Below are 22421 nucleotides of genomic sequence, written 5' to 3'. Positions count from 1 at the left end.
CATTCATAATTATTTTAATGGTCTTGCGGCCTACACAAATGTACATCATGATAAGTGATATTAGAACAACAACAACAGCAACAACAATTATAATAATACAAATGAAATAATAATAATAAAATTATTAAACAGATGCTCAAAAGTGTCAATGTCTACGGGTTATTTTTAGCATTTTAATAGACATTAAATAAACATTTTATTCATATTAATAATTTATTATTAATATTAATGTATATTTTAATAATGTATTATTATTATTATTAATAAACATTTATGTTTTATTATTTTATTACCCGTTTTTTCTCTCTACAGTTGTTACGCGCCGACGTCAGGCGTCACGTGATCTGAGAGTGCGGAAGTTTTGATCCTGAAGGACTGAGCGCCTTCGAGCAGCTGGACGTTTGTGCTTTTGACATATAAATGGTCAGGTAAAGTGTTTCCTTTCTGTTTTAATAGCGATATTTCATAGGCATCCATTTGAGTTTCTGGCCGCTGTGTTTTCTCCATCGGAGAAAATCATTTTAAAATGAAAATCAGTGTCTTAATCAGCTGGTTTGTTTCAGATAACTGTCATATGGTTATTATACTCTCTTATTAAAGGGCTTGCATTGCGACACACAACATAACAGTGTTAATTCAGCTTTATGTGTGCGAGTCATCATGTGACTGTCATTCGTTTAGGCTGGATCAGTGTTTCATGTTGCTGTGTTAGATCAGAGTCTCTAGATCGTGTGATGACGGGGCAAAAAGTATCAATTCCAAAGGATATGAAATTTACATTTTCATACAGTGTCCCATGCATTATAAATAGTATGTGTGTTGCCAACTTCAGTATGCAGAGTATTTGAATGTTATATTATCAGTTTAGCTACTACCATGGCAAATTCTAACACTAGATAATTGAAAATGACTTAAGACTTTATATTTCACAGTTTGCTTATACCGATTGAATGATTCTTTGGTTTGGGTTTGTGTCTGTGTATGTGTGTAGGATGACTCAGAAACGCTACCTGGAGGGACAGGTGTACTCTGCACCGCTCATCCAGCCGGATCTGAGGAGAGAAGAGGCTGTGCATCAGATCACTGGTGCGTTACAGTACCTGGAAATGATATCAACAGACATCTTTTCTAGGTAAACACACATTTATTTATACACACTTATTCATAGTACAGGCTAGAGTGCTTTTGAGTAGATCAGAGATCAAGAGAAATAAGATCAAGAGGCTAGAATCAATAATATTATACAGTAGCAGTTCACACAAACGTTATACGTGAATGCTACATTTTGAGTTGCCCATTCAGGTCTCAAAAATAAAGATTTTTTTATAATAGATTTATATATTAAAAAAAAAAAATTATGTGGTCATATATGTTGATGAAAATATGTTTAGCAACATATTTTAAATGTGACAAAAATATTTTTATTTTTATTTTTTTGTTTAAAGTTCTTTACCAAACAATTATTCACTATAAATAAATTATTTAATATTTAATAATTGTTGGCCTATATATATATATATATATATATATTAGGGGTGTAATGGTACACAAATATGATGGTTCGGTACGTACCTCGGTTTTAACGTCACGGTTCGGTATGATTTCGGTACAACAGGGGGAAAAACTTTTTTTTTTTTTTAATTGTTTACTGAACAAGTTGCTCTTTCTTTAAATACATTCAGTTGAAGAAATTAATAATTTTATTCAGCAAAGATGCATTAGATTGATCAAAACCAACAGTAAAATATTTAGAATGTTACAAAAGATTTCTATTTCAAATAAAAGCTTTAAAACTTTCTATTCCAATAAATGGTTCTTAAGCAAATCAGCATATTAGAATGACACTGAAGACTGGATTTGCATCAGAGAAATAGATTACATATTTAAATACATTAAAATAGAAAACAGGTATTTTAAATTGTAATAATATTACTGTATTTTTGATCAAATAGATGCAGCCTTGTTGAGCATAATTAAAATTGTATCAGTCCCAAACAATATTTAAATCATTAGAATTAACAAAACACATAGCAAATATTTTTGAGTGCAATGCATAAAAACACATGTACATGATCAACAACCATAAGATGCAATGACGACACAGCACTTATCCTTTAAGGTAAGTGACAGCTCCGTCCACTGGCCCGAAACCCCCTCACACCGGCCCCGGGTCATCTCTATTGTTGCGCCTGTCTACTGAAGGAGAGAGCATGATTAGACCGTGTCAAAATAACAAAGGAGAGAAACACAATGAAAGGTGTGTGTTTTGCATGAGATGCAGTTGTGAGGGAGTGAGTGCTCAAATATGCTAATTCCAGCTGAACAGGCTGGAAAACCATCCACAGCGTTACCATGACAACATGGCACGTAGGGGTCCAGGGAACATGTGTGTGTGTGGTGAAGCAGTGCGTTTCTAGGTCAGCTCCATTAAGCCTCTCCTTCCCCCTTCTCTTTTAGTCATTCTTCTGTCAATGGAGAGGAATGGAGGGTCTTTTAAGACAGTGTGTAGTGCCATAGGCTACAGAGGAGCACACTGACTCAGTAGTGATGATAGGACTGTACAAATGCACGATTACGCTCTCATTGCCGCTGCATGTTGTTGATGTTTCAGGCTGGCGTACTGTAGCTGCCTCCTGCAATCAAGGGATCTTTTTTCCTGTTTGTAATGTTTGTCCACAGAAACAGTGTAGAATGGACAAACAAAAGAGATATGTGGCTGGTAAACACTGACGGCTTACAATAGGTGTAATAAAAAGACATTATAATATCCAGCCAAGACAAATGGCATTGGCATAGAGCCACCAAGGTCACAGTATACGTGCTGTTTCATCTGCTAATGTGCTGCAGTACACCATTATTCAGCATGTTGTTTGGAAAATGTTTTTGTAAGAAGTCTCTTATGCTCACAAAGGCTGCATTTACTTGATTTAAAAAAATATGGTAAAAACAGTAAAATTGTGAAATATTATTAAATTTAAAATAACTATTTTCTATTTGAATATATTTTTAAATGCAATTTATGTATTCCTGTGAGGCAAAGCTGAATTTTCAGCATCATTACTCCAGTCTTCTGTGTCACATGATCCTTCAGAAATCATTCTAATATGCTGATTTGCTGCTCAAGAAAATATTCTTATTATTTCTCATTTCTTATTATTATCAATGTTGAAAACAGTTGTGATGCTTCATGTTTTTGTGGAAACCATGATGCGTTTTTCAGGATTCTTTGAATAGAAAAATAAAAAGAACAGCATTGATTTGAAATAAAATCTTATTTATAGATGTAATTTAATGCATTCTTGTTGAATAAAAGTAATAATAAAATAAAAAAGTGTTTCTTTTTTTTTTTTTAATCTTAAAGACAAACATTTTAAATGGCAAGGTATATATACTGTTTTTTTTTTTAAACAATGATCCACTTATTCCTTATTGCTTATAGCAAATTAAACACACAAAATTGCTAAATTAAATTTATACTTAATGCAGTATTTACATAGAATTAATTTAGAAATGCCTGAAATAGAATGTGTTTAATTAATTCTTAATATCATAGGAAGATTAAAAATTGTATTTTTTTGAAGATGAAATTGTAAATGTTGATGATGTAAAAATTAGTCAAACATACTGGTTTAAACAGGATTAATTATGAAACCGTTTTAATCACCAACAAATTAGTTGACAAAGGCCTGAACTTAGAGTTCTGATCTAAATGTGTTCACCTGTATTCTGCAGCTATAGCAGAACCAATGACTTGGTTTGGTTTTGACAGGGTGTCTCAGAGCGTGGAGAAGAACCGTGTACACCTTCAGACCGTCACAGACCGGATCAAACTGGCTCAGGCCAGAGTCCAGAAGATCAAAGGAAGCAAGAAAGCCACAAAGGTGATGCAGATGATTCAGATTTCTGCAACAAATATTTGGAGCAGAAAGTGGATATGAGTTGTAGGGTGGGCATAAGCTAATGGTTAAATCACATCAAGAAATGTCTGGGTCATATGTTGACTAAATAACAAAAAAAAAAAATGTCCCCATTAATAAAATTAAGACAATTTTCAGTATCATTAAGATTTTTGCTGCTCTACTGTCTACTGAACTGCAGGAATTTTGTTCCTATAATAATTGTACTGTAAGTCACTTTGGATTAAAGCACCAACTAAATGACTAATTCATAATTATTGCACAGTACCGAGTGGTTATATGTCTGATGTGTTTGTGTAGGTGTTCTCCAGTGCCAAATACCCCGCTCCAGAAAAACTGCAGGATTATTCATCCATCTTTATGGGTGCAGTAGATCCCGCCTCCCAAAAGCAGCCTCGCTTTAAAGTTCAGAGCAAGCTCCGCCCACTGGATGACAAGGCCCCACAGGTGAACAAATTTAGTCATCTGTCTTTCAGCTCCTTCTCCTGCTCCTCCTCTCCTGCTCATTTTCAAGTGGATATGGCTCATATTTTGTTAAAAAAAATACATAATGAGAGAAAGTGAGAAAAACAATTAACATGAGAGGAAGTGAGCTCTTCAACTACAGGTTCAGATGTCTCTCCTCTTTTTATTCTTTTGTTTTTGCTTATTATTTAGTTTTTTATTTAACATTTAAAACATGAATTAAATAAACATTTTTAAATATGTCTATTCGTTTGTCTATTAAAAAGTGATTTATTTCCATTTTTATTTCCAGAAATCATGGTAACAGAATTGCTATTGTAATGTTACAATATCAACTCAATAAATGTAATAATAAAAAATAAAAAAATGGAAATAAATATTTTCTATTGAAAAATTAACATATTTAAATTAACATATGTAAAACTGTTTAATTTATTTAACTGTTTATTTAATTAAATAAATAAAATAAAATTGTAAAATTTAAAATCAATTTAAAAATAAAATTTAAATAATTTTTAAATGTCACATCTTAAATTTCATTTTGATAAACTGTTGGCAGGTTGCTTTTCATTGTTGTTTTGTTATATGCTTTACGCATTTGCTTTATTCAAGTTAAAAAAATGCCATTGGACAGTTCACTTTGGAGGGAAACCAGCATTTAACTAAATTTGATCAGCCACACAAGCACTTAACATTTGTTAATTGAGGATATTTGTGAAAATATCAGCATCAAATTTTCTTTATAAGAAGTTCTTTGTAGTTTCATGACTTTAAACGTTAGGCTTGTAATGTCAAATTACAGTGTAAAACTATCAACACAAATTTATGTTGAAAATATTTAATGAAATGACCCACAAATGTGTTTTATAGGAGAAGCTGATGTATTTGCCAGTATGCGTCAACACTAAGAAGCGCTCCGAGAATGAGACAGAGGAGGGTTTGGGAAGTCTGCCGAGAAATGTCAACTCAGTCAGCTCCTTATTGCTGTTCAACACAACAGAGAACCTGTGAGTACACAAACACCTACACATATTGCCGATGCAGCCTTATTAATGCTCATGTAATCATCGCTGTGCGTGTTTGTGTATTTTCAGCTATAAGAAATATGTGTTTCTTGACCCTCTGGCGGGTGCCGTGACTAAAACACACACCACGTTAGAGACGGAAAAGGAAGATAAACCGTTTGATGCGCCGCTGTCGATCACCAAGAGAGAGCAGCTAGAGAGACAGGTGAGCTGTTCAATCACACCTATGATGAAGCGATACACTGAAAACATCTTTCGTGCTTTCTTCTCAGACCGCAGAGAATTATTTCTATGTGCCAGACCTGGGGCAAGTGCCTGAGATCGATGTGCCATCTTACCTGCCTGACTTACCTGGCATCGCTGATGACCTCATGTACAGCGCTGACCTCGGCCCAGGGTTTGCACCATCTGTTCCTGCCAGCAACAGCATCCCTGAACTGCCTTCGTTTGGCACAGAGCACGATGAATCTAGTGGATCTGGTGGGATCATTATTTATTATTTTTTGAGAAATTAATTTATAATTATGTAATTTTGAAGAATATATCATTATATGTGACCCTGGACCACAAAACCAATCTTAAGTTGCTGGGGCATATTTGTAGCAATGGCCAAAAATACATTGTATGGGTCAAAATTATCGATTTTTCTTTTATGCCAAAAATCATTAGGATATTAAGTAAAGAGCATGTTCCATGAAGATATTTTGGAAATTTCCTACCGTAAATATATTAAAACTTAATTTTTGATTAGTAATATGCATGGCTAAGAACTTCAATTGGACAACTTTAAAGGCGATTTTCTCAATATTTAGATTTTTTTTTGCACCCTCAGATTCCAGATTTTCAAATAGTTGTATCTCGGCCAAATATTTTCCTATCCTAACAAACCATACATCAATGGAAAGCGTATTTATTCAGATTTCAGATGATGTATAAATCTCAATTTTGAAAAATTGACACTTATGACTGGTTTTGTGGTCCAGGGTCACATATAATTATAAAATGATATAATTATAATTATAAAATTATATATGTATATATCATTTTGAAAAATATAAAAATAAATGTAATTATTTTTTATTTATAAACGTAAAATGAATAAAAACATATCATATTATTTATAAATTGTTTTTTGTTTTTAAGACTCTCATTTTAGGCTTGAGGCTCCGCCCCCTCCACCTCCTCCTCCACCAGAGCCAACTCAAGTATCACTCCCGCCTCCTGGAACTTCTCCAGCTCCGCCCCCTCCACCCCCACCTCCACCAATCACAGCAGACAGCACTGATGTCGCGTCAAGTCAAGCCCCTCCCACAGGTAAAAGATTCTTTTTCAGAATTATCGACAGTCTATTTAGCAATGGTTAAGTGTTCAAAAATATTTTTTTGTCCATATGCACTAACATTCAGCTGGTGGTAGGTAAGTCTCACCAAGGTTGCATTTATTTAGTCAAAAATACATTAAAAAAGTAATACTGTATAATAGCTGTTTTCTATTTTAATATATTTGAAAATGTCATTTTTTCTATGATGCAAAGCTGAATTATCAGTAGCCATTACTCCGGTCTTCATTGTCACATGAATCATTTCTTAATATTATCAGTGTTAAACTATATTTTTGTGGAAACCGTGATACATTTTTTCAGGATTTTTTCAGGAAAGAACAGCATTTATTTGAAATAGACATCTTTTATAGAATTATAAAAGTCTTTAATGTAATTTTTGATTAATTTAATGTATTCGCGCTGAATGAAAAATACATTTTTCAAAAAAGAACAAAAATCTTACTGACCCCAAATTTTTGTATGTTAGTTTATGTCAACCACTGTCTTTCGTGTTCGTGTGTATCAGGTATGGTGAAAGGCGCCCCTTCTGAGGTGTTACAGCCGTCGGACGGGCGAGCCAGTCTGCTGGAGTCGATCCGAAACGCCGGCGGCAAAGCAAACCTCCGCAATGTAAAAGAGCGCAAGATGGAAAAGAAGAAACAGAAGGAACAAGAGCAAGGTCAGACGCCACCAGTGTTTACACTCTGACACTCTGGGTCAATTAGAGGGTGTTAACATTAGCTAAACTGTTATTAGGGTAAGAAACTTGTTAGTAGTGTTTGCTAATGGTAGCATTAAAAAAGCCAAGCTATATGTAGGGACTTTGGACCAGTAAGCAACATCCTAGTAACCGCATAGGTACACCCTGGCAACCATTCAGAATATATGTAAAACTGTTCATGCAGTTATTTTGCAAGATGAACATATTAAGTGTACAAGAGTATTCATTTTTAAAACGAGGAATTCATTGTGTTCCAGTATCGCTGTTATAAGGAAGAGCGCTGTGGTATTTGGAAAGGTCAAAAGAGAAATTTACTTTCATTAAATCTGCCCTATTAAGCCTTTTTAAATCTGCTTGACATTTGCTCTGAAATCGACTGACTCTGGACTCACAAAGTCTCAGATATTTCAAATTCTTCATTGATATATTATTGATGGATAAACTTTGTGGTCTTTTGAATTTGCCGACTGAGAGGTGATTTCTAATGATTTAGGACTTGGGTGAGAGAGTAAGTGCCACACTTAAGATTTGAAAGAATGTAATGTAATAATCTTTTGCTACTTGTTATTCTCCTGAAATATGCACTGTTTGCTGCAGAAAATAACAAAGGCAAAGAAGTCTCTTATGCTCATCAAGATTTAATTATCCAAAATACAGAAAAAAAACAGTAAAATTTATAAATATTATTACAATTATAAATTACTGTTTTCTATTTGAGCATATTTCAAAATGTAATTTATTCCTGTGATGCTAAAGATGAATTTTCAGCAGCATTACTCCAATGTTCAGTGTCACGTGCTCCTTCAGAAATCATTCTAATATGCTGCTTTGCTGCTCAAGAAACATTTCTTATCAATATCAATGTTGAAAACAGTTGTGCTGCTTAATTTTTTTGTAGAAACTGATACATTTCTTTCAGGATTCATTGATCATTAGAATTCTTTACTAACATTATAATGTCTTCACATTCACTTTTGATAAATTCATTGCATCCTTGTAGTGTAACATTCATTAAAAACAAAAAAGTAATTTTTCTCGTTGCATAACCTAACAGTTGTTTTTTCCAGTTGGGGCAGCGGTGAGCGGTGGAGACCTGATGTCTGACCTCTTCAATAAATTGGCCATGCGCAGGAAAGGTGCGTTTGAAACCTTCGTTTTAGCCTCAGTCTCAGTGTTTCATCCTACCTGATGCATTTTTCCTTGTGAATATTTGACAGGGATCTCTGGCAAGGGCCCAGCGGGCGGAGACTTATCTGAAGCACCTGCCAACTCCGGTGGCGCGTTCGCCAGGATGTCAGATGTGATCCCACCCCTTCCAGCGCCACAGCAACCGGCCGCAGACGATGAAGGTGATTGGGAGGCGTAACCATGGCAACCCAGAGTTGAGTGCGAAACTCGAGATTCGAGAGTTGAAATCCTCATAGACAGGGTCTGGAGATATTGTCTCTCCAAGGAGAGCTGTGGAGTGTTGAGTGAGACGTTAGGTCTTTTATCAAAAGTGTAAGAGGATGTGTTCTATATGTCATTAAAACCTTTATAGTCTGAAAGATTATATTATTAAAGTTAACGTGACATCTAAATTCACACTATTTACATTCTTCATTCACATCAGTGCAAATTATTTCAAAATTTTGAAAATCTTTCAAGCAAATTTAATAACTAATATTTTTATAATATTATATATTATATAATAATACTACAATAATAGTATTAAGTAATAGCATTATATATCTGTCTAAATAAAAAACAAATATATAATATAATTTATTTTATTTTAAAGACCAATACGATAAATAATACTATTATTTCTGACGGTCTTAATTTCTTGGCTTTCAAATGTTAAGCGATAGAGCTTCAACTTGGCGGAAAACCATTAAAAAAAAAAAAAAATCCATATAAATATGGAAAAATCCCATCCCTGATGCATACTGTACATAATGTGCATAGAATTCCTGGATGAGCTACGGTATGCAGCAGGGCACATGCTATCCCACAATGCAATGTGCTTGACTTGACCTTCCATTTCCACTATGATGAATGAACTGGAAGTTCAAACATAACAAAAGTTAAGACATTTTAACAAAAATTTACATTGAAAAAGTCAACATGACTCTAAATTCAGCCTATCTGCATACTTCATTTGTGTTTCTGATCATTTGTGCATGATTTATCAAAAATTTCAAGATGCATCTTTGTAATCTTTCATCAAAATTTTGTAACTAAATTACTTTCCTTTTCATCTGATGTCATCTCATCCACACAAGCAATTGGTTAATGTTACCCACTTTAAATCTCACATTATGGCTGTATTATGTTGACTTTAATAATTAATTGCACATTTTTATGAAAATTTTTCACTACTCGTGCACATTCAAAATAATGTGACAAGTTGATGGTGAAATAACTAATGTTCCATTAAGGAAGAAAAGAATGTAAAAATATGATGTATTTTTTTTTATATATTTTGTGTTTTACATGCTCTAAAACATCTCTGGTATTAGTAGCTTTAGTACAGACAATAAACTCGAATCTACTATGATTGTTGCATCCCATCTGAGCGAGTCTTTTGGCTTCACATTTTGGATTACAAACACAGATACCAATCGTCTTGTAAACAGTCCGCTTTAATTTAATAAAAGTCAAGAACTGAACCAAAAACACATGCTGAAACGCAGAACCTGAGGACAGAGGCAGCAGAACTCTGCTTCAATAATTCACAAGGCCAGAGTAGTCAAACAAACATCCATAATGCAGGACACACCGGAGTATTTGTACACACACGGCTCGGCCCTGTCGAGTCGATGGCCTCAGAGCGGCGGTCTCTGTTGCTTCTCCAGGAAGAACTGCGGAATCAAATACGGGATCAGACAGGGAGCATACGGCTAACAAATCATCCTCATCCTGTCATCCTTCACTTCCTGTCATTAGAACAGCCCTGCTTACAGAGAGCACAGCTGGAGATCGTCTGTCTCATTAAAAGAGACGCACACGAGCTCTCATTCACACTTCACATGCTCCTGTCTATCACAATGACATTCTGTCTATTATTTTACTAATTAAGCTGAATGCATCAGGCAAGTGATCAGCTAAAGACAGAAAAAAAGAAAACCTGTTTTTTTCCATTTTCAATATAGACTATACAATAAATAAATATTCAAAATTTGTATTTTATTGCACAATTATAATTTTAAATTGTAAATGATATAATTTATACAATTTTACATAAAAAAAATTAAATCAATAAATGCACACTATGTACAGTATGCATCAGGGATGTGATTTTTCCGTGTATGAATTTTTGTATTTTGTAAGTGGTTTTCTGGCAAAATTTGAAAGATTTGAAAGCAAAGAAATAACGACTGTCATAAACATTAGCATTGTAATCTTTCTGTTGTTCTTTAAAATAATTATTATTCTTATTAAATTTTTTTTATTTTTTTATTTTACAGAACAGAAAAATTACAGTATTAATTGTTATGACTATCTTTATTTCTTTGATTTCAAATGTTGTTTATTTTCACGGAAAACCATTTACAAAATACAAAACTCCATACATGGAAAAATCACATCCCTGATGCATAATGTACATAGTATGCATTGAATTTCTGGATGAACTACAGTGTACAGCAGAGCACATGGTATCCCACAATGCAATGTGCTTGACTTGACCTTCCATTTCCACTGAATGAGCTTGAAAGTGATATCAACTGCAATTTTGAATCTTATTGACTTAAATTTTGCTAGTCCATTCAAATATTAAGAACAAAAACTGGATTGAAAATGCTAAATGTGGCCCTGGACCACAAAAACCAGTCATAAGGGTCAATTTTTTTAAACTGGGATTTATACATCATCTGAAAGCTGAATAAATAAGCTTTCCATTGATGTATGGTTTGTTAGGATAGGACAATATTTGGCTGAGATACAACTATTTGAAAATCTGGAATCTGAGGGTGCAAAAAAATCAAAATACTGAGAAAATCGCCTTTAAAGTTGTGCAAATGAAGTTCTTAGCAATGCATATTACTAATCAAAAATTAAGTTTTGATATATTTACGGTAGGAAATTTACTAAATATCTTCATGGAACATGATCTTTGCTTAATATCCTAATGATTTTTGGCATAAAAGAAAAATCGCAAATTTTGACCCATACAATGTTTTTTTGGCTTAAGTGACTTAAGACTGGTTTTGTGGTCCAGGGTCACAAATATTAATTTCTGAGATAATAACAGGATACTTGCTGTATAAACATGCAAAGTAAAAAATCATGTGACCACAGTAATATTGTTTGAAAGTGTTACATGCTGTTTCATGTACTGTTAAAAAAAAAAGTAGGCAGTACATACTACATACTACATACTGCACAGTGTGCTTACCCTCCTGATGCTGGCGAAGGCGGGACCAAATTTCATGTGGGTGTGCGTGCTGGATCGAATCCATTCTGGAAGTTTCTGCAGCGTGCCAGATCGGGCGTACCGCTGGTCGCACAGCACAATACATGCATAATCACCACGGTGACGGATCGCACGACCTGTGTGAGGTGAAAAGGCCAAAACAAAGTGAGAAACTGAAGATTTACTCCAATATTACACATCTCAAAGACAGCAGATTGCATACTAGTCTTATATAGAATAAATAATAAATGAACTATGCTAGTATGCTATTCTAAAATCAGACAATCTGCATTTGTTTACTCTTTGTTAAACACAGCACTGAATTACAGGAGTACTGGCTCCACCTACCAATAGATTGATTGACAGCTTTCATGCACAGATTCTCAATCAGTGCCTTCCCAGGACTTTTACCACCAACGTGAGGCTGAAACAGATGGGAGCGAGTTAGAAATGGCAGATTCGTCCCACAAGTTCCCATTAGCACCACCCTGTAGTAAGTCTCACCATGTGCTTGTCCAGGTAAGCCATCTTCTCCTGCAGCTCTGGTGACTTTATGTTGGGATACGGCATTCCAACCGTAACAATACATCTAAACAAAAGCACACATGCAAAATGATTCATTCAATGATTAAAAATAATACCCTTTTACATGCTGTGCAGAATACACTAAATATAAAACAAAAAAACAGTAAGTGAAGCAGTATGCATCAAGCATTATTTTAGTATAATTAATATAGTATTTAATAATATTAGTAGTAGTTTTATATTTTCCATTTATTTTAGTTTGTTTTAGTTGTTTTTCATGTTGTTTAGTTGTTGTTTTTTTCAGTTTAAATTTTTATTTCAGTTTTAGTTTATTTTCATTATTTTTTCATTTTAGTACTTCAAACAAACAAACAAACTTAAACTAAACAAACATTGAAAAAGCTGCCTTTGCAAATAATTGAAATAAAATAAGCTACATTTAAAAATGTTATTATCATTATAATATTATGATTTTTTTTATTTTTTATCTTGGTTTAAGTTTTAGGCTACGTCCACACGAAGCCAGAGCTTTCCCTATCCGGTCTTTTTTGTCCCCTCGTCTCAAGAAATATCTGCGTCCACACGAAACCACAAAATCGACACAAAACGATGTAGTATACATGCCAGACCAGTATGTGGCGCTGTAATTCTGCCACAGAGATACACTAAAAACGGAGAAGAAGACTTGGACTATGCGCATAAACCTTGCGCGTGGTATACAAACGAACATGGAACAATACATTTATTAATCTGTGTTAATGTTAGTTAATAAAAAGACAATTGTTCAGTGTTTGTTCATGTTTTTGTTGCTGTTACGTGACGTAGAGGTGTCTGATGTCTGACGTAGGGGCTGTGGGACGTGGGCTGATGACGTCATCGTTTCAGAAAATATACGGATTCGCTGTCCACACGAAAACGCAAGGGTGTCGTTTTCAGATTTATCCCCTCTCCCAAAACGCCGGATCCGTCTGGACGAAATGCCTATACGATACAAAATGTATGCGTATACAGATAAACGCGTCACCAAGTTAGAGGCTCCAAAAGGGAGTCAGTCCCATAGACTCCCCATGTTAAAATGCCCAACTCCCCATGTTAAACAAAAAAAATTTTTTTTTAGCTAATTTTGCCATTCATGACAATTGTGAGGGGTGTGAATTTTTTTATAACTCATCCGTTTATATTAAGCCTTAAAGTTCTGCATAATTAAGGGCGTGGCCACTTGAGTGACAGGTGGATTGCCGCTGCTGTCACCACCGTCGAGCTAGGTGGGTGTGGTTTCAGCAACCAGCTCCCGCCTCTTTGCCCATTTTCGATTATCCGGGAGTGACGCGCGGTGATGCGCTGCCAAGATGGCGACGGCCGCCTCCGCCTACTTTAGGCTTCAAAAACGCTCTTCGGAAACCTACGGGTGACGTCACGGACACTACGTCCATGTTTTTATACAGTCTATGGTGTGGACGGGGCCTAAGTCATTTTGTTGGGTTGTTTGGTAACACTTTACAATAAGTTTCAATTAGTTCATGTATTAAGTAACAAGAACAAACAATGAACAATATATTTATTACAGTATTTATTAATTTTTGTTAATGTTAGTTAATGAAAATACAGTTGTTCAGTTAGTTCGTGTTAATTCACAGTGCATTAACTAATGTTAACAAGCACAACTTTCGATTTTAATAATGCATTAGTAAATGTTGAAATTAACATTAAGATTAATAAATGCTGTAGAAGTATTGTTCATTCTTAGTTCATGTTAACTAAAGTATTTAACTAATGTTAACTAATGAACCTTATTGTAAAGTGTTACCGTTTTTGATGGTTTTGTTTTTTTGTTTTTAGTTTTAGTTCAGTTATTTTCATAATTTTTAGTACTTCAACTTAAACAAAAAAAAAAGGAAATGTTGCAATCACTCAAGATAATTTTCATATAACTAATTGAAATGAGTATAAATATATATTTTTAAATAGTCTTAGTTTCAGTTAATGAAAATAATAGTAATGTATGCTATATTGTATATGCAACGAAACATTCTATATTGTTTTCATGTCGTAGTGTGCTTCATTGTATATGGCACATCTTTGGGTATTTATGCATACTGCTTACAGTATACATACTGCAAAAATAGTATGGCATGCTATTCTGAACACAGTTTTACCTGCCCAGGTCATCAGAGAAGTTGATTCCTTCACTCATTTTCCCTCCCACTACAGAGAATAGCAGAGCCCCTGTCTGGCCACTTCCGGCATTACTGCAGCGCTGTATTAACGTGACAAACCATAACACGTCATTAACTGTAGATATAAACAGCCAGACCTGCTCTCATTTACTTTTTAGTATAGTAGTATTCACACACTAACACACCTGTATACACTTGGAATAGTCACTGAGCACTCGCTCAACCTGACTGGCTTTTTTAGGCTCCTGGAAAATCTGAAACACACAAAGAGCATCTTAATTCGAGTATAAACTGACTTGGCATGGTAGTACCGGTGTTTGTGTACCTTCTTCTTAGACTGGAGCCGCTGAAGGATGCTAGTACTCTCCCAGTGTCCCAGAATCCTCTTCTCATATTCGTAGGAGGGGAAAAAACAGACCACGCCCCCCGGCACTATGTTACAAAGGTTTGAGAGAACACGGCCCGTCTCCTCCATCTGATATAGAGAACAGGTATGAAGATCATGCAGAACATATTTTAGGGTTATTTAAATGTTTTTCCATTCCACTCTTATCTTTTTTGAAAGAAGTCTTTTGTGCTCTCCAAGGCTGCATTTATTTGATCAAAAATACAGTGAAAACAGTAATATTGTGAAATATTATTACATCATAGAATAACTCTTTTCAATTTCAGCTTGACTTTATATCTTCATTTTGCATTTCATGTAAATGCATCTTGATTTAAAGATGTTTAGATATTTGTACTGGAAAACGAGACAAAAATATTGACAAAGATATTCATTTTTGCAGTGCATGCAACATTTAATGCCATGACTACCAATTTAAGAACTTTTAAGGCCTTTTAATGACAAATTAAGACTTTTTAAATTGTAAGTGTACAACTGATGATCCTTTGTGGCCATAATTTAAGATAAGCAGATTTTTGTTGTGTTTGCATGCAACCATCTGTGGTAGTTTTAATTTGCTCTTGTAAGTTTTACCATCTGTGGTGTGTCTCTAGTTTGAAAAGTGAACTCCAACTGTTGTCCCGAGGGGCCTGCGCAAAGGACTATGGGTAGGATGTTCTCAGGGGGTATGACATGACCTGAAGCCATTATGCAAGAGTTACACACATAATCAGCAACACTGCAAAAGATAGCAAGAAGAAATGTGCACAATAACGTAAACTCACCACATGAGAACTCTAAAATACTGTCTTCTGTGACCCCGGCGGAAAATAGAAGCTGCTCTTTAAAATCAGCAACCTGCAAAGCATTAACACAAAATCAGTCTTGCTTTGAGCATGCTATTCTACACTCTGAAAGTCTTTAATATTTCCGTTTAAGGTTATGTAACTGAGACAGCTGTGTCACTATGTCCAATAATGCCTGTGAAGTTTGTGTGTGTGTGTGTGTGTGTGTGTGTGTGTGTGTGTGAGCTGACGGGCTGCATGGTTCCCCCGGCGATGATCACGGCCCTGCACTCCTGGACGATCTGTGTGAAGTGAACTGCGGCGTTCAGCAAGAGAAACTTCAGACTGCTCTGAGAAAGACATGCTGGAGGAAGAAAGGAGAATTATGCGTGAGAGGACAGTTTCATATGTTTATCTATGTGCATGTGATCGAATACTCACTAACCCTGCCTTTGTATCATGACTCGTCCGTCTTTGTTGGCGTTAGTGAGGGCAAACAGGAAACTTTCAACCAGCATCATTGGAGAAGCCATGATTGGTTTGTCTTCTACTGCCATCTGCTGCTCTGAAACATCTAGACCATCAAAACCACACTGTTTCTCAGTGTAAAACCAGGGTGAATGAGGAAGTACATGTTGACTGAGACCAGACTGTACCTGTAGGTTTGTTCTGAAGCGTCTGCAGGAAGCGTCCGAGTCCTTCTATGCGACGGTTCTCTTTGTTCTTAGATCCGGAGTGTGTGTTTACACCACTGCCTTCGTATTTCTCCACAAATCCACACAGCTACACACAGGACATGGATCATCAGTGTGTGTTTGTGTGAATTTTTTTCAAATGGAGTCATAAATGTGTTCTCGTACTCACCTTATGGCTGATCATGCTCTTCTCGAAATATTTCTGAACCTTCAAAAGACAGATTAATCCACATTAAGAACTCTACCAATGTCAAATTCTACACAAAAAATAATAATAATAAATCTGAATAATAATTAATACTAATATACATACTAATAAATATTTTAACATATATACTAACTGTATATATAAAACCCAAATGAGAATGCTGCATTGGCAGCTGTCTGAAATAAAATAAGTTTTAGTTTAATTACTAAAATTACTAAAACAAATAATTTTTTGGGGGAAATTTTAAAACTAAAAATTAATTTTTAAAAATTAAACTGAAAAATTTAAATATACAATTAATAATAATATAATAGTAAATAAATAATACTGACTCTGTGTAGTATTTTAAATAAATAAATAAATATTTTTTATAATAATTAATAATAATAGTCAGTGAAGTTGGTGCAGTGTTGTTATTGTCAACAAAAACGAAAACTATTAAAGATAGTTTTTGTTAATTGAAATAAAGCTGAAATAAAATAAAATACAAATATTAGATGAAAAACAAAAACTTTAAAAAAAAAAATGAAAATGAGAAATATTGCATTGGCAGCTATCTGAAATAAAATGTTTAAGTTGAATTACTCAAATTGAAAACTAAACTAAAACTGAAATAAAAATAAATTAAAGCTAAATAGAAATATTAAACAAAAAATGAATTCACCTGAAATATTAAATTATAAAAATAAAAGCTAATTAAAACTATTAATAAATATAATAATATATAAATAATACTGAGTCGTGTAGTACCTTAAAAAGGTTTATGTTATCAACTTGAGCCTTAAACAGGAAGTCATTGATAGTCAGCAGCTCGCTTCCTGTTGTGTAAAGAAATTCAAAATCAAAAGAAATTTTTTTAAATACTTCATAAAGGACGAAAACACTTAGGAATGAAAAGTTCCTTGAACTTTGCGTGCGGGTTGTGTTTGTTTACCTGGTTGGCAGGACTGAGTGTTCGGATTCTGACCCACTTTACCTGTTAACAGGAAACCACAGCAATAAATCAGCTAGATAAAATGAGATGGAACAAGATAAAATACACAAAACAATATGTCACACAGCTGACCTCCAAGTGTGCGCACAAGGCCCTCCAGCACAAAGAGGATCTGTTTGATGTACATCAGATTTTTGGCCTTCAATCGACTTCTGCAACCATACAACACAATGATATTTACATTAAATCACAATGATAATGTGACCTTATGTCTAAAAACATTACTTTAGTAGCTAGCAGACTTAAATTTCACTTTAAATTAATTTTTATGTTTTTTTCCCCTTTTTACAGCTCGACAGCATAATAATAAGAAATGTTTCTTGAGCAGCATATTATACTTATTTCTGAAGGATCATGTGACACTGAAGACTGGAGTAATGATGCTGAAAATTCAGCTTTACATCACAGGAATAAATTACATTTTAAAATATATTACAACAGAAAATAGTTATTTTATATTTAAATAATATTTCACAATATTACTGTTTTTAATGCACTTTTAAAACAAGCTTTGGTAGCTTTAATAAACATTTTTGACAGCATCAGATCGATTTATTTTCATTGTGTGAACATTCTGCAAAAGTTCTCCTTTTGTGTTCCACAGAATAAGAAAGTCATACGGGTTTGGAACAACTTGAGGGTGAGTAAATACTAAACTTTACCCTAAATTAGATGTACAGAATGTTTGAAATGTGTATTTTTACCTGTAGCGCTCACAGTACTGAGAGAGCTGTGAATGAGCCCTGCAGAACTGAAACATAATAAACACACATCAGTTAACAAGTCTGAGTACACTAGATCTGATCAGTGAGTATGTGTGTCTGTGTACCTGTGCTCCACTGACTTCTGCACTGTGTATGGCTGAGATGGTGTCAGTCAGATTATGAGCCTCATCTATAATGACAATCTGATCCTTTAGTTTGATCCCAGATGCTTTACGGGTGGAAGCATGGAGCAGCGACTGATACGGCAACACCACCACCTGAGAAAGAAAGAGAAAGATTGAATGCACAGGGTTGTATATGAGCGAGAGTGTGTTGCATCAGGTGTGTGTGTACCTGTGCTGCAGGTATGGCCATCCGTGTGCTGTAGTAAGGACACGTGTTTGTCTCCCGGCCGTGCTGCAGGAGCTGCTCCACGTCTCGCACCTTCACCAGCACCTCGTCCCTCATCGCCATCAAACTTTCAAAACCTGAGAAGGGACAAGTTGCCTTGGCAACGCCGCGGCGACGTTTCATCTCAGAGTCTGACGCCTTTTCTTGTTTCTCTGCAGATGGAGGTCAGAACTTCAACAATGAGCTCATGTCATTCTCGCCTGATTATGTTATCATTGGGTCATTTAAGAATTGGCAGAGATTGTGTTGACGTTTCTGACCGTGTTTGTTTTTCTGCATTTCTAAACAGCGGTCGTTCATCATTTGGACGTTTCCGAGCCGGATGACCTCTGGATTAATGCACAGGTTCTATAAATGACAAAATGACAATCTAATTGCCCCTTTATGGATGCATAAGAATTTATTGTTGAAAATTGGCCTAGCATTGTGGCAGCACTCATTTTCTACAAAAAAATTCAAAATCTAAAGTTTAAGTTAATTAAAAAATGTGAAAGCATAATTCTTGTTATAGACACTTATAATAAAATTGTTGGTAACACTTTATTTGAAGGTGTCCTTATTACACGTTACATGTACTTACTATTATAATAACAATTAATTATGCATAATTACATGCAAGTAACCCTAAGACAAACCCTAATCCTAACCCTAACCATATAGTAAGTACATGTAGTTAATTAATATTACTCAGTACTTAAATGTATAATTACACTGTTACAAGGACACCTTAAAATAAAGTGTAAATATTATATATTAAATATTATATTTTATTAAAACTGATTATAGAATAAGCATATTATATACTACTGTTCAAAAGTTTGGACTCAGTAAGATTTATTTTTTAAGAAATGAATACTTTTATTCAGCAAGGATGCATTAAACTTATCAAAAGTGACAGAAAAAAAAACATTTTTAAAGTTACAAAATATTTATTTTTCAAATAAATGCTGTTCTTTTAAACTTTCTATTTATCAAAAAATCCTAAAAAAAAAAAAAAAAGAAAAAACTAAGCAGCAAATCCGTATATTATACTGATTTCTGAAGGATCATGTGACACTGAAGACTGGAGTAATGCTGCTGAAAATTAAGCTTTTCATTACAAAAATAAATTACATTTTAAAATATATTACAATAGAAAACTGTTTTTTTAATTGTAATAATATTTAACAATATTACTGTTTTTACTGTATTTTTGATTAGATAAGTGTAGTCTTGTTGAACCTAAGAGACTTATTTCAGAAAAATTAAAAGACCACAATCTTTTAAACGGTGATATACAGTGGGTACGGAAAGTATTCAGACCACCTTCAATAAAAAAAATTAACTTAAATGATTTTAGCAAATGGCTGCAATATAACAAAGAGTGAAAAATTGAAGGGGGTCTGAATACTTTCTGTACCCACTGTATGCATAGTTATTGTTAAATTGTTTTTAATTAAAAGTGATAAAAGAATCACAATAACAATTCTGTGGGCATCTTTACCTGTCTGGAGCCCAGGTTAACCAAACGAACAGTGGCCCCGTATGGACTCTTCTGCACCTCGTGGACAAACTGAGCCAGCTGAGAGTGAGTTCGGCTACAGTAATAAATCTAAAGATGTAAAAAAAAACATTGTTAAACATGCACAAGCACCTTGTTCACTAATGCAGGGTGGAAAGTTTACACATGCACCTTAGTGACATGATCCTCCTCTAGATCTTCGTCGTCATCCTCATCACACAGCCTGTGGAGGAAACCCTATGAGAAATCAAGGCTGGAAATGACACACAAACTCATGCAGTCATCCACACACACAATCAATACCTGCTCTTGGGCATGGCTTCATCATCACTCTCATATTCTGCTACAATAAGCCCCTCCTCCTCTGGATTGAGTGTCTCTGACTCCGCCCCCTCTCTGCTGAGCTGCAGTAGTTTTACAGCCTCATCATCTTCGCTGGCCTGTTAAAGGTAAAATAAGCAACCTGATACTTTTACTGGGTAAATGTAATGTCTATATGAGCAACTGAAATAGCAGATCCATACTCAAATTATTGATTTGTGAAGAAACTTTCAATCTTCTTTCTTCATTTTTTTTTAATATTTCTAAATCATAAAACCTTGTATATTTCCAAGTATAAAAGATTTTTAAAAAACTCAGATCCCACTGTTCATGCACTCACTTTTCTCTTCATGGCATATCTGAGCTGGGCATTGTGTCGGATCATCTCCAGTCTGTCCTCTCGCTTCTTCCGTTTCAGCTCTTCATCCTGAATGAAATTGAGGACAAGCATGATATATTTTTTAAACCACATAGACAGGGGTTTACAATTTTTTAGATGCCACATTTTTTATAAAGCAGCTAGATATTTTTATATATATATATATATATATATATATATATTACTTTATAAATAATTAAATTAAATATTATTTGGAAAATATTTAGGTTTTTCTTACACATTGCATTATTAAATTTTTCTACTTTCTATAGTACTATACTGTTAGATGTAATATTTAATTATTTGATTTTTTTAAACCAAAATTTTGAATTTATTTTAAAATATTTTTAACGAAATTATTTAATTTTTATTTATTTGTTTATTTATTTGTATTTTTTGTCTTTGTAAAGACCCTATTCCTAAAAAAATATATATATATTATTTTAAAATACTAGGAAAATATTTATTTTTTTAACATTATTATAATTTTCTACTCACTGCTGTTAGATGTATTATTTATAAATGTATTTGATTATTTTAAGCATTTTTGTTTATTTTAATATATACATTCATTTTATTTATTTGTATTTATACACTGCTTTTCTTTAAACGTTTTCACTTTTATCCCTTTTCTTGCACTACCTAGGATCCAGATTGAAAACCCCTGCTTAGAAACACATGACTTGATATAACTGTAAAAGGCACCTAATAGTTCTCATACCTTTAACTTGTTCACCATGTCTCTCTCTGCTTTCTTCTGCACAAACTCAGACACCCAGTCTGGCTCTGATGGCTGGCTGTTGCTGTTCTCCTTCACAGCATCACACTTCTTCTCCGGTCCATCCAGAAGTCTAGCAGCCTCCAGTTTCTTCTGCTCCTCATAGTCTCTCAGCCATGTCAGTGCACCACATATAAGACTCAGAGATTTTCCCTGCAGGATCAAACACAAGAAAGCTCAAACATCCACCGTCATCTAACCTGAGAAAGCGAGATGAACGGATCTCGAGCGCAGACTGACCGTGCCAGTGGGACTCTCGAATATACCGACTTTCCCCTGATCCAGAGCAGTGTAAAGGGCCTCCATGAAGCTTTCCTGGATGGGATAGGGCTGGAAAGGGAACGGAAACCGACTACTATTGCTCTCCATGATCAAGTCAGACTGCTGCATACGCCACACAAACTTAATTAGGCCGAGTTACACACTGATAATAAACGCCTCACAGTGTCAACGGAACATGACTTAAGTCCATATATAAATCTGTCGCTTTTCCCGTGTAATTATATTGACAGCACAGATGGCTGTAAAGAAATATCACATGTAATTTAACATTAAAAAAACTCGTTCTGACCGCGTAAACTTCCTCGAACGAACGCGCCAGTCTTCTGCTTCAGCCAATGAAAACGAGGGAAAACTTCACAGAGGATAGGGACCCGCTTCAAATGTCACTCTTTCATGAAAACCGAAATAAGAAACTCCAGATTTTCACCCTT

At 34.6% G+C, this 22421-nt stretch overlaps 2 protein-coding genes and 1 long non-coding RNA gene across 4 annotated transcripts; 2 read left to right on the top strand and 1 right to left on the bottom strand.

Moving 5' to 3' along the window:
- Positions 1–352: 352 nt before the first annotated feature.
- Positions 353–9077, top strand: LOC107662897 (WAS protein family homolog 1). The gene is made up of 11 exons (XM_016453027.1): positions 353–428; positions 992–1132; positions 3770–3881; positions 4218–4364; positions 5253–5389; positions 5477–5612; positions 5680–5887; positions 6551–6721; positions 7255–7407; positions 8517–8585; positions 8667–9077. Exons 1-11 carry the CDS (start codon positions 421–423, stop codon positions 8813–8815), a joined length of 1431 nt encoding a protein of 476 aa, XP_016308513.1. The 5' UTR covers positions 353–420; the 3' UTR covers positions 8816–9077.
- Positions 9078–9917: 840 nt separating this feature from the next.
- On the bottom strand, positions 9918–22410 carry LOC107662896 (putative ATP-dependent RNA helicase DDX11-like protein 8). 2 transcript variants are annotated; one of them, XM_016453025.1, is made up of 26 exons: positions 21949–22410; positions 21652–21861; positions 20892–20978; positions 20534–20670; positions 20402–20453; positions 20213–20320; positions 18990–19077; positions 18673–18881; positions 18444–18596; positions 18319–18365; positions 17687–17766; positions 17555–17596; positions 17371–17438; positions 16582–16620; positions 16374–16500; positions 16163–16291; positions 15969–16081; positions 15718–15790; positions 15527–15630; positions 14873–15022; positions 14733–14801; positions 14527–14627; positions 12350–12434; positions 12194–12269; positions 11828–11982; positions 9918–10292 (listed from the first exon to the last, which is right to left on the bottom strand). In XM_016453025.1, exons 1-26 carry the CDS (start codon positions 22096–22098, stop codon positions 10257–10259), a joined length of 2688 nt encoding a protein of 895 aa, XP_016308511.1. In that variant the 5' UTR covers positions 22099–22410; the 3' UTR covers positions 9918–10256. The 2 variants fall into 2 exon arrangements, with proteins under 2 accessions (XP_016308511.1, XP_016308512.1); XM_016453026.1 differs by having other exon boundaries at positions 16163–16282.
- LOC107662898 (uncharacterized) lies at positions 18799–20530 on the top strand. Its single transcript, XR_001631259.1, has 4 exons — positions 18799–18893; positions 19019–19074; positions 20228–20296; positions 20426–20530. It is a non-coding gene; the product is annotated as an uncharacterized LOC107662898 (long non-coding RNA).
- Positions 22411–22421: the final 11 nt, after the last annotated feature.

Source organism: Sinocyclocheilus anshuiensis, unplaced genomic scaffold, assembly GCF_001515605.1.
Source record: "Sinocyclocheilus anshuiensis isolate Anshui unplaced genomic scaffold, SAMN03320099.WGS_v1.1 scaffold739, whole genome shotgun sequence".
NCBI lineage: Eukaryota > Metazoa > Chordata > Actinopteri > Cypriniformes > Cyprinidae > Sinocyclocheilus > Sinocyclocheilus anshuiensis.
This window is presented reverse-complemented; position numbering and strand designations above follow the sequence as displayed.